General features: G+C 43.5%; 1 protein-coding gene across 1 annotated transcript in view; it reads left to right on the top strand.

The window, feature by feature from the left end:
• The first annotated feature begins 2,624 nt into the window (after window positions 1-2,624).
• LOC117234404 (protein groucho-like) overlaps window positions 2,625-13,385 on the top strand; it is a 172,069-nt gene continuing 161,308 nt past the window's right edge. The window contains exon 1 of the mRNA XM_033495562.1: window positions 2,625-2,654. Within this exon, the coding sequence (XP_033351453.1) occupies window positions 2,640-2,654 (15 nt within the window). The 5' untranslated portion in view covers window positions 2,625-2,639. The remainder of the gene's footprint in view (window positions 2,655-13,385) is intronic.

Here is a 13,385-nt window from a genome sequence, read left to right on the forward strand (position 1 = left end):
TCGAGTGTCTTCGCTTTCCCTTCCTAAGACCCAATGCGACAAAAACCAGGCGACCATCCGAGATCTTGGAAACTTTGTACTTTCTTTCATATTCTTTAAAAAGAAATTGCAAATTTTAATATATGGACAATACACATATGAATTTGTTTGAACAAATAGTAAATAATTACATAGCAGTAAAATTAACGTTAGTAAACCATGTTAACGACAACTAACTAAATAACAACAGCAACTTAGTAACAGCTAAGGCTAAACAATCGCAAACAACCTCAATTACTCATTGCACAGAAAAAAGTTTTTTTCTTTCTTTTATTTATTTATTTACATTTTACACTTTGCCCAGTAGGACATTTGGTAAAATATTATAGCTTAGTGGTATAGTAATATAGCATGTGAATGGCTACCCCCAGTGGGATACCATCTTCGAATTTGATTGATTTATTTCTTTAGTGTGGCGAGTGTTTGTTTGTTAGATTATGTCCTTTGTGAGATCTGTTGGGTACAATCACTCATTGCACAGAAAAAAGTAAAACTCTAGTTTGGAACCTCACTATCGAACGTTGGCTTTATCTTTCGCTAATTTCTCAATTTAATTAATTTGCATCATCAAAAGTCCAATTGTTCAAAGGCGAATTTGCCCATCTCAAGATTTCAAAATTATTATTTTTCTTTCTTTATTATTTAATTTGTACTTTACAATTTGTCCAGCTGAACATTTGGTAAATTTTTCTAACTTAATTGCTAAATAACACGTGGATGGCTACCCTCAGCGGGATACCATCTTCGATTTTTTTTTTTTAATATTTATTAAAATTACAATCAATTCTCGCGTTGAGCATTTTCAGTAGTTTTCCTGGCGTGGCGCAGTAACATGGCTAATTATTTATAATAAGTTATTACTTCTTATAGATAAGTATAATTTGTACGTAAGTATTATAAATAAGTGTTGTTTTACGAACTTCACTGAGCACTAGACACACGTCTGCACGCTTCGACACTCAACAGCGAACCCCATCTTCGATTGAGATTTCAAAATGAATTTCAAAACGTAATATCCCTAACGTCAATGGCTCTGTTATTTCTCAATTTATAGAATGGATCAATGGCTTCTGAAGAGTTTACATACTTATATACAGACACCTAAGAATCAGCAGTTTCGATTCTTACATCACAAAGACCTCCGCACGAGAAAGGATCTGGTTGTTGATAAAATATATACGCGCTCACTATTTGTTCGGTGCCGTGATCGGTCGCAGTTGCACGCATCGAAGGAACGTTTGGAGAATCCAGTGATTCGCTCTGGAAACTCGAGAAGAGTCCGTTATCCTCTTGGCTCATTGTCGAGTTTAACCCTGCTCTTTCTTCCAGCTCAACCTGAAAACAGCCTCTAAACTCTAAACACGGGGGCGTGTGTACGATCTGGCATCGAATTTCGATTCTGTTGGTCGATTGCGTATACGCTCGAGCACTCGAACTCGGTGGTTCGAGTTTCTCGAGGACCTCTCGTTATTTACTGTCATCCGATTCGGCTACTCCCTGGAACCGTTCTCGAGCAGCAAGGGCGATCGTTCGAACACGGTCGGACGAAAGAAGGAAGCAAAGAAGAGAAAAATAGGGACGTCCCGTGGAAAACTCGAAAAGCTCCTTGACCAGGCTACCCGTCGATGGAAAATTAAATCAGACCCGGCTGGACAAAGAGACTCGAACTTGCGGAGATCGTGGAACAAACCGAATGCACATAGGCACTTACATTCCCTTATGCTTGGTTCGTAAGGTTATCTCGTGTGCAGATTTTCGTTTTCACTGTTTCAATACAGTTGTACAATATTACAGATACAGATATACAATTGTCATAATTTTCTCTGTACTGAATCCAAAATTCCCAATAACGAATCAATTTCTTTCTGGAGTGAAGCTAAACAAGATGATTTATATTAAATTGGACAATTTCCATGGCACTCGAATTATTCGATTCGAAAAGTGATTGAATTTTTTAAATATACACGGTTTATGACTCAAGCTTTGCAAATAACATCGTGGCGTTAATTTATAGCTTTTACGAGAGAGAAATCATCTGGTTTGCTATTTCGCCCGGAAACAACGCTCTAAACATCTCCATATCCCACCGCAGCACAGCGAAGAACCCTCCTAAAAAGATATACATGGATGTAAAATCGTTTCCGCTTGAATAACATCGCAGAAGGAAGGAAAGTGCGGGAAGCTTGGTAGTCCGTGTTCTCTTAGGATTCAATCGGCGTGCACGTCGAACGAAATAATCATATCCCGGTTAGATTTCAATGCGCTTATCCCTCCTTCGTCCTCTCGTTCCGCTGTTCTACCGTTCGGCCAGCAAAAGGAGCACCTCTTATCCCTGTCACCGCGAGAGGCAGAGAGGCATTACTCGCGTAATAGCGATCTGAAAAGCGAGTACACTCGTTGCCGGTTTACCAGGTTTCCTAACAGTAATTTATCGGCTCCCATAGCGGCGCGTGATGTACGAGCAGGACCACTCTTTCCTTCCTCGGCCAGATCGAAGATAAACGGCGTATTGTCTCGGTGCACGGCGGACTAGGAGAATCGCTGGCCACGTTGCTGCTCGTTGAAGGAGGCGAACGATCGTTCTTGCGGGCGCACCCTGTATGCAGATATCGAAGGTAGGTGTGTTGAGGCCATTATGCCCGCTCGAAAGACTTCTACCTCGCCAGTGTATGCGTGTACCGTGTGTATGCCTATATGCCATTCCGCACACAATCTACTCGGCTCCGTTATTATTCTACCGTCGCGGCCACCGCCATTTACCACGGAAGACAAAGATGGCGCGTGAGGTCTTCGTCATCTGTAAGAAAGAAAAAAAAAAAAAAAAAAAACGACGAAAAGAGGGACGACAGGGTGGCCATAGGGGGTTGCCATTGTCGCGAGGAGAACGGAAATTTTACGATCGTTATCGGATCCTGCCGTGCTCGAAACTTTCGAAACTGAGTAGTCACCGTTTCGTCGTGCTCGATAAAGCGTTAAGTAGTTAGCGTCGTACCGTAGCTGGTGAGCAAGCGAGAAGCAGCTGGCCATCGTTCTACCGATACGTTCTATCTATTCCGGTGACGACAAGTCGAAGTAACTAGCAGCGTTTTTATAACGCGCTTATCTCTTCGCGGACTCTGACACGCGTACTCCTTTACCTTTGCACTGGTATCGTTTTGTCATGGTATATTTCCGTCGTTAATTCCTCCATTTCTTTGCAGTTTCTTCGCTTCGTTCGGTGCATACATATTGTTGAACGTTAACCTTCCAGACTTGACACCGATAGACGGTACCGGCTCATCAATTTTCTGCACTCGTAAATTTGCTTTCATATCTGCGCGCTATATACGAGGATGTAAATTTTCGAATGTTATGTATAGAATGGTAGTCATCGAGCGCGTTCTCCTTGGGCACAAATTTATTACAAATGGAAAGAGATTACTATTGTTTACGTTATTGTTAGGTATCTTTTAGATAAGTAATTTGAACGTACGTACTAACTGATATCTAACTGATGGACGTTAAGGTTAATCGCGTGTTTGTGAAATGAGTTCATATAACATGGGAATATTTATTCGCAGGTATGTTAATTCTGTTTTTTAATTGGATTAAAAAAAAAATGAAACAGGTATTTGGTATTCGGAGGTTAAGAGGTTAAAGGATTGACAGTTTAACGAAAGAGCACGTCAATTGGCATTTTACGTGAAATAATCATATTACGATACATAAACACGGGATACAAATATTTCGAATAACAAGCCCTTTAATATATCCTTAAATATTCATGTCAATATCTTGATTAATTTAAAAGATACAATTTCAACGAAATCATTGTTTACGATAAAAGCGCTCTATCGATAAAGTATCAATCGCTTGGAGCGAAGCAATTATTATTTACATAACAAATTACCTATGATTATTCTATGTTTAGTTACCTACTCCATGATATGTAATAATTATCTATAATAATTTAAAATTGTAGAAGAAAATTATTCAAATATTCATACGATAAGATTAAACGCCGATTACTTATCAACAAAGTTGAAACGTATGTACTTTGATCGGTAATAATTGCATGTTTACTTCTTTGAAAAACTATTTCAATGCATATTCATATTTTCGTTTTGCGACGTATAGCTGTCGATAATAAGTTGCACGACTGTTTTTCACACGATTTATGCACCTCACGCGATCTTTCCTCGTTTCAGCGTAATTTTCCGCTAGGCTATCTCGAGCCGACTCTGATCGTCATTACTCCGAAATTTATCACGCAGCACGGCGTAAACAGGTTCGAAAGCGGGATCAATCGTGAGAATAGGAGAATCCAACCACCCTCGTCGGCAACGAACGAGGGGACGACGGATATTCTCTCCGGGATCGCGTAAATCCGATTACGTGGAAAGCAGCAGCCGCGTTATAAATTCCCGATGAAAGTCGACTTTAGGGAAAATACCGACCCTTTCCATCCTGTGTTATCCCGCTCTCTCGTTGGAAGATCGACGGAAGAATCGCCACCGTTACCACCACCGCCATTGGCCAGCCGCGCCACCGTAGAATTTATTTATTTGCTTAACGCGCCTTTTATGAACCGGTAGCGGCTGGTGCGGCCGTCCTTCCTGTTCGTTTGACCGGTCTGTGAATGAAAAACGAGATGAACGGGGGAAATGAAAAGAGGGAAAAGCACACGTGCGTATGTACGTGTGTACGTGTGTGTGAGAGAGTGAAGGTGCGAAGAGGGTGGAAAAAGAGATGGCGATCGTATTCGTGCAGAGGGATCTGTTACGACGAAAGGAGAGAGACAGAGAGAAAGGAAATGAGTAAAAAGGTAAGGTCGAACAATAAGAGGAAGAACGAGGGGGCTCGAGAGAAAAAGGACGATAAATTAGTGGGCTTACACGCTCGGCAGCTTCCATTAGGCTAACGTAGCGAAGTATTATTAAGTCACCGGCCGTCTTCGATAGTTACGAACGACCTCCTGCGCTCGTGGATAATAATAACACTGTCGATCCGAAGCTGCGACGCACACCGGGATAATAATAACACAATAGACCGTACGATGGGAAACCGAGGAAAAAAGCAGGGAGAATAGGCCCACGGGGATGATAGCCGTGACAAGTCGGGGGAAGGAACAAAGTCGGGACTCTACCGAGCTTGTTTGCCAATTAAACGTCACGACACAGAGGCTATTGAAAAATCGGACAAGACAGGGGACTTTGGTCTTGGGGATATCCTTGGCGCGTTAACGGAACTGCGATTTGTTCTCGCGTTTCTAATTATTTTTACTTTCTTACTGTTGATGGTATTCATCGATACGTTGGTACGTTGCGCGTATACAACGGCTGATCAAATTATTACGATCACTTTGAAATTATCATTTGAAATTTTAATAATAGTGGAAATACTCAAAATGAAACGTAACAAAAGATATTGTTATGTTTTTAGTATCCTATAAGGATTTCAAAATTCTGGACGAGATTGTTTGAAATTGTAAAGCAGAATTTGTAATTCTCTTATGTGATCATAATGATTTGATTATTTTTTCTGTATGTATTCTATACTGAGTGGAATTTTATAATATTTGACACCCTCGAGGATATCCCGTTTCTTTTACAAAGAAAAAATATTAACCTTAATATTTTCTTTTATTATTATTTAATTTATACTTTACAATTTGTCCAGCTGGACATTTGGTAAATTTTTCTAACCTAATTGCTAAATAACATGTGGATGGCTACCCCAGCGGGATACCATCATTAATCGTAATATGCAAATAAATTTCTATTGCGCTGATAAAATCAAATAACTTCGCAGATTCTCGATTATAAAATGTTAATGCACGCAATATCGCATCTGTATAATATTCGCGAAGCTATACGCCAAACCATTACTATTTTTGGCGTTTATTTGTAATTGTACATGAAGAGGAAAGCGAAATGATATTGTTTCCACTTGGTAAAAATTGATAATTCAAAGTCGATTTCTCTCCAAACGCACGTTTCGAACGACATAAAACACCATGCGGTCGATCTTAAAATACTGCGACATTGTTCTCGCCACTTTCACCATGATGAATGTCATCCTGACCACCCTGCTAGTGCCAGCGTGAGGTCGGCTCTTAATAGAGCCAATAAACAAAACTGTTCTCCGACTCTCCAGCCCACCGCTTGTCACTACACGCTGCTACACACATATACGACACGAATCTTCAATTCTGAAAGTCATGACTAACCCATTACAAAATGTTTCTTTCAACGTCTATGCAGAATACATCAACGCAAATCCACGAAAACGTTTCACGCAGCAGCCATTCTTTCTTCCTTTCTTTTCACGAGTTCCACCGCAATTGCTATTACAATCTTACGAGTGTTAATTACCACACTCCTTCGCTTGCCGCGAAACGAATTTCCTTCAGACTTCGGCGTGGATGGCCAAGAAATCTCCGGTGGTTTTCCTCACTCATTCTCGTTAAGTACTCGTTTCACTATCGTTAAACTATGACTCCAGCGGACTTTGTCACGTAGGAATTTGCCGTGTGTGTCAGCGTCAGAATTTTATCGAGTAGTATGAGCCTTTTGCTTTATACGACTGAAGTATTCGCATGACATAATGGGTCATATCGATGATCCTGTGAATAAAATAACGAAATCAGTTGCTTCTTAATATCGAAAGAGAATCAGTCGTCAAACGATTAATAAATAAATGTACGCAGAATATCGGATCGTAAAAAGATTACTAAATTCCCCAATAAATAAAATCGATTATTGAAAATAAATTCAATAAAATTCAAAGCTAATACAAAATATTATCGTATCAAACTGAACAAAATCTATAAAGCTTCATTAATTTCATTTCGATATAAAAACAAAATTTGATAAATATCGATACTTCGCTATAGGTCAAATCGAATGTACAAAATAAACTTGATAAAATTTCAGATTTTGTAGAGGCAGCGTAACTGTCTCCAAATATCATAATTCTGGCGAGTGCTGTCGCAACGCGAAAGACTTCTAATGACGACAAGGGACAATAGCACTCGGCGGGTCAATTTTCGCCGCAAGCTCGCGAGTCATCCGGCGTACCTCATCGTGTAATTCAGTCCACACCGGTGTAACGTACGGGAAATGTCCGCGGGACAAAATCCACTCGCCTGCACCGTCTCTAAATTCAAAAGGAACGCGAAGCGTGGTATTCTTCTCACGATTCGAGGGATCTAACGGGGACACGATTTGTATGGCGAGTAACGTAACTCGTGGAACTTATTACGCGCGCGCCTAATGATACGCTGGATACCAAAGAGTATTGTCGGGGACGGCGAGCTGTCCGCCGTGTGTAATTGGCCAGAAATGCTTTCCATGGTATTCAAATAGTCGTAAATGGATACGTAGCTCGAGAGATTAACGAATATATTATGCTCGCGAGGAAATCGTCGAGTCGAACAATTTCCTTTGGAAAACTTGACTGGAGCCGTGGCTGGTAATTCTCGTCGATTACGATTCGGCCCGGAGGTAACCGGAGGCAAATTATTACGCGTCGCCGAAATTAACTCAAAGCATTGACAACGTATGCACGTTGGGAACGCAGGGTGGCACGTATTAACATAATACACGCGCGACAGTTCTATGGCGCGCTGTGCAAACGCCGACAGAGCTCAGTGTTTTTTGTATTTCTGTGTAATGGGTCGATCGGTTGAACGTAAAAACTGAAAATTAAAAAAATAGAAAGAAAGAACCCGACGTGATATTCCATCGTTAATTTCTCCTCTCTTTTTCCTCACAGTTTTTTCTTTTTTTTTTTTTTTTTATTCCCAATACGGCTTTCAACACGGGTATCGTCGCTTCTCCCGTGATCGACGTCGCGGTTCGCGACCGCGTTGCTCGCATGCAAAAACCATCGGTGCCTAGTCCGCTACGAACTTTTAATTATGCATGCATGCGCGTCTGCGCGCAACCATGCGTTATAATACGGAATCGCGAGCGGGACGAGAACGAGAGGGTCTTTGTGCAACAGAGATGGCATAATTTAACGAGAAACCGGCCGATCGATAAACGATCGTCGGGGCACGATGTGTCTGCATGCTTCGAGATTTTCGTGTCGTAATACGAACATGCCGGCCCTGTACACGGTTAGTACAACGAGCCACGGCCTGCTGCAAATGAGTAATTATTCGGCACGCACGCTCGATCGCGTTAATCGCGCTGCTCCGCTTACCGCCCGCGGCTCGTGGCTCATGGCTTATAATCTTTCGCGCTCTCACGTTATATCTACGCGCGGCCGGTACCCTGCCTCGCTGATCATTCGCCAAGTATCTATCACGGTGGCACGATAGAGGCGGAACGGATCGAAGGAAAAGCGGATTACGATCTCTCGCGATGAAGTCTGCCTCGTTTACCGAGATACTCTAATCCGCGAGATACGTCGAAGCCGGCAAGCCAGCTGGAACAAATCGGCTTCGCGGTATTCAGATACGCGCAATAATGATGCACAACGTGCAATAGCTGTGAACCGCGTTCGTAAAATCAATCGATGGTTCGGCCAACGATCGTAACGCTGTTGGCCGAGATGTCTCATATATATCATAGGCGATATAACGCGGTAGTCGCGTTAGCTAAGCGTTGTGGTTTGAGAATCGAACAACAACACTTGTTGGGATTTGAAAGGAAACGCGAATTTAAGGAGATTCTTTGAATGTTTAGAATCTCAGGTTCAATCGTATTTTAAGGATTTGCTTTTGAAATTAGAGATAGGTAGCTGACTGAAGCAGCGTTCAGCTAAGACTTGACGTTTGTTCTATTTCTCAAGTCCATAATTTTATTAACGAAACTAAAAGAACAGGGTCGATCGTATCGTCTATTCCTACATCGTAAACACGAACCTAACCCCTGGTTTAGAATTCATCTACGATGTACGACAAGAAATTTAGATGAACTCGCCGATTTCACACGTGTACTTGAGTTCAGCATAAGGGAATCAAGGAGACTCACAAAAACACGCAACCGAACCGCTGCGAATCGCAACATGGTTGCCTACCAAGTCGCTGAAGGTAGAGATAATAGCGAAGCGTGGTTCCGAGGGTCGGGCTATTAAGACAGTCATAAAACAATCGGGAACTACGAGGGTTGAAATGTAACAGCTATCTAACACCAACGAGGATCCTCCGCGTTTCTGAGATTTTACACGCCGCTCATTCACTTTAATGCACTCGGTCCTTATAAAGCGAAAGGCGCGTAGGCGGCAAGACGAAGACAAACGAACTACCACACGAGGGGAAGAGGATATCGCCTATCACGGGGATGCGCGTTGCGGCGGCGTAGAAACGAGCAAAGCGACAAGAGCATTTACGTCTGTACGCGCAATTGCACGAGGTGCAACACGTGGCGATGTAGAGAGAGAAAGAGAGAGAGAGAGAGAGAAGGACAGAGAGAGCGAGAGAGAGAGACGGAAAAAGAAAGAGAAAGTAAGCAAGAACAGGTCCATGTGTGTACGAAGAGCGGCATGGTCGTGGCCGTGTCGCGGGTACAGCGACTGCGTCTAATTAGCCGGTCGGCCGCGCGCGGAATTGAATTTCAATCGTCGTAATTCGCTGATTCGCCTCGTGCGTGCCGATCCGGCGAGGCAACGAGCGAGCGTACGAGCGCGTAGCAAAAGGGTTGGCCGGTACGATCCCTGGATCGAGACTATCGACGAGCAACAAGACCAGATAGGGAAGAGAAGGGAAAAGATATCCGTTCCATGGTGGAAGGAACGCGAGAACCAGTCGCGCGGCTGCCTGTGACGACGAAGAAGAAGCGATTCTCTTTGGCCGGCCTTTTACGGTCCTCGGGCATGGATCGTTACAGTCGCAATTGCGCTGCGGGGCCTGTTGCGCGATGCAGCGCGCTCGTAATCGCGAGCCCCGGCTAATTAAACGTCGACGAGCGATCGTTAACGATACGCCGCGCCTCGTCGTAAAAGATCGTGGAATCTCAAAGCGTGTCACGGCTGTTACGCTCGCGAGATCGATCGATCGAAACAGCCTTCGGGACGAAGAGAGGCGGCGTGCCGAGCGTTGTACGAACACTCGTGTGTGTATCGTGTATGTATGTACATAGGTACGATGGTTCCACGTACACGCGTGCACGCACGCACGTGCTATAAAGCGTTTGACGACGCGTCGACGTTGATTCGATACCCGCTGAAATATGACGGTTGTCGGCGTTTTCGTTTTTACAGGCGGCCGATCTCTCGCGCTCTCGTCGACGATACGCGTCCATCGCTCTGGTAATCGAGCCGCTTGTAAAAAGATCGACTGCTATCTCGATTAAATTCTTCGTCCCCCGTGGCTGCGTCAGGCGTTCAACGCCAGGTTGTTTAGGCTCGTTGCGAACAGGGGCGCGGGATGAACCCGAGACTCAAGACACGTGTAAGTTTTAGAAGGTTGCGTTATGCACTTTGTTCGATGTTCACTCGTCTTGGAAGCACGGTTGAAGGTTATCCGCACACTGCGAGCAATACGTCGAACATTTTTTACAAAGATTCAAGATATAAATATGATTACCAAAAATTGCGATTTTATTCGATTTTCCGACTAAACGTGTGTCTTTCCCCAAAGAAACTCCACGATTTTTCTTCTACTAATAACTTTTATAATTTTTTTAAACGATCTTAAACGATTGCAGAATCATTAATTCCTTGATGTCGGCACTCGTAACTCGTAATAAAGCGACTCGTGCCCATTTGAAATTGAAGTACCGAAATAATTTAGATATGATTTTAATTATCCTACTAAGCTCGCAATTAGCAGTCCTTTTATTCCCCGTAAAAATTCCATTCTACGATATTGCAATTCTCCGGTGTTAAGAGTCTAATAATCGCCCACCAACTGCCTAAACCAAAGGCCAGGTACCTGCTCTAAATCGTCATGATCTCTGAACGAATCCATGGAATCTAGACCAATCAAACGTTCGACCATATAATTGCAGAAACTTTTGTACACTTGGTAAGCCCGATTTATGAATAACGTTCGTGTTTCGCTCTATTTATGCACCGTCAAGGGAATTCATTGAAAATCCCGTGTGTCAAAATTAGCAACTCGATGGTAGAGAACGGTTATTGGGATTAGTTCACGATTAACAGACGAACGTATCCTTATTAACTGAAATTACACTCCTAATTACGCGAATATAGAAGGAGGAGCTGGGGCCAAAGCGAGAAATAGCCTCGATCTAATATTAAAGTAACCTTACGACATCATTGGTCCGCTTAACGAACACCGTTCCGAATATCTCGACGCTACCGCTTGTGCAGCTTTGAGCACCGATTTCGCGATAAGCGTTATTGATTTTACTGCGATCCTCGTTTTCGCTGGCAAATATCGTAAACCTGAGGTATACACGGTATCTAATTTATCGAACGAAAAGAAACCGATGAAAAGAGGAAATAAAATAGAAAAGATAAAAAATGCGCGAGATAAAATGTAACGAGTCTACGCAGGTTAGAATTATTCGTGTGCAGTTCCCCCTAAACTGCTCGTAGACTGCTTACGAACAGAAGTTAACAGCTCGCATGCAAGAATCTTTGCTACAAGCAAGCGTTTCGCGAGGGACATCTTGAAAGCGGATATTTGTCAAAACAACATTATCTACGTCAAAATATGTATCCGTTATAATCATCATCTGACAAATTCTGGATCTATTTGTCACAAAATATATCCACTGTAATTTGTAATCGTAACTTAAACCACTTAATGCATTGCCTCCTGAGAGAATACATAGTGTTTACTATTCCCTGACAAATTCACTACTCGCCAAGGTATACATCTACATAGTTCGCGAACAGCAGAACGATCCCCGTACATTACACAATTAGCTGACTTCACAGCGATTAAAATAACCAGTACCTAACCAAAGTCCCGTTATGCATAAATCTGGCTGGTGTCTCGCCCACAATCCGCATTATTACCCCTGGCATCGTTACATCCAGCCAATACCGTTTCGCACTCTTCCTTATCTCCTCATCGGTCTTTTTGTAGGTCATCTTTGTTCCGAGGCTACACGTTGACGAAGATAATCATGCGTTTCTCCCTTTCTCGCTGAACGTACGTACGTATACATATGCGTATACACGTGAGAAAGGGGAAGGGCACGAAGAGAACCCCTTGGAACAAAGATCGGGAACCTAATCTGGGCAACAGGAGCGGCAAAGGCAGCAGCGGGAACAGCAACAGCGTTAGGGGTGGTTTCACCGAGATGGGTCCGTAGATGGATTTATTTAAGGGCGTGTATTCAGCAGGAGATACAATGGCGAAACGACATCGGGGCGAAGGCGGGCGAGAGGAGAGTCGTTGAGCATCAGGGTCGTTCCCGTACCGGGAGGTTTATAGCTGACATCTGCGGCCAGTTTTGACCCCCTGGCGTGACGAAACAGCGAATACCAGATAGGACCAGGGCCAAGCAGCAAGGGTGGTTTAAGGACGCTAACTGGCCGAAGGGTGAGACTCGCCGTTTTCTCTATGTTGCTGTTGCTGCTTCTGACTGCTGTGTCAGACCGCGCGGACACAGAAGTGAAGAGTATATAGGAGGGGTACTAGTAGTGGAGTTGGCTACGCGGTAAATCGACCGTTAAAAATCTTCCATGGCCCCCGAGTGTAATTCTGTTAGCCGTTTCCTCACGCTAACCGTGACGACCATGACGAAATTCCCTACGTTGCCGAGGCCGTGCCTCTTCGCACACAAAGTCGGCACCCGTGATCGTCGTTGTGATCGTTGTCCTCGCCGTAAGTTGTACGTAGTCTCGTAGCCCGTGACGTCGGTTTCCCTTTTTCCTCGAGTGCGCGCTTATAAACGCCATGACCTGCCCATTCGTTTTCCCGGCCGAGCACCTTGACTTCCGTTCGACGTGTGAAAACAGTGTTTTCCGCAAGGGGAGCAGCTCGGAAAGGAATTTTCCGGACACGCCCGTGGATTTTACGCTCGTCGCGGATCGCACCATTTTTCTTTTTCTATTTCTTTTATCCTTCTTCTTCTAGTTCTTTCCTCCTTTGGTCGTGCCTATACATATTATTACAAAGGAATCGTACTTGCTAGCATAGACAGAAATTAGTTTTAAAATGTGTTCTCTCTTTCTCGTTTTTTCTGTGCTCTTCTCTCTCAAGAACGAGACACGGCGAAACCGTAAAATTACAAAGGCGATACACCGCGAATCGTAACGGAGGCTTTTATTTCGTGTGTACCTTTCCGCGACGGTGGATAATAACGAGTAATAAGCTAAGTGAGCCGTGCAAAATTTTCGCTGCCATTCCCGCTGGAATAATGAACCCCTACCCCACGTGTCGTTCTTAATAACACCACGTCTTACTCCGCCATTTATACCGTAATTTCTCTTTCTCCGTA

This window comes from Bombus vosnesenskii, unplaced genomic scaffold (genome assembly GCF_011952255.1).
Source record: "Bombus vosnesenskii isolate JDL3184/JDL3185 unplaced genomic scaffold, Bvos_JDL3184-5_v1.1 scf7180000013304, whole genome shotgun sequence".
Taxonomy (NCBI): domain Eukaryota; kingdom Metazoa; phylum Arthropoda; class Insecta; order Hymenoptera; family Apidae; genus Bombus; species Bombus vosnesenskii.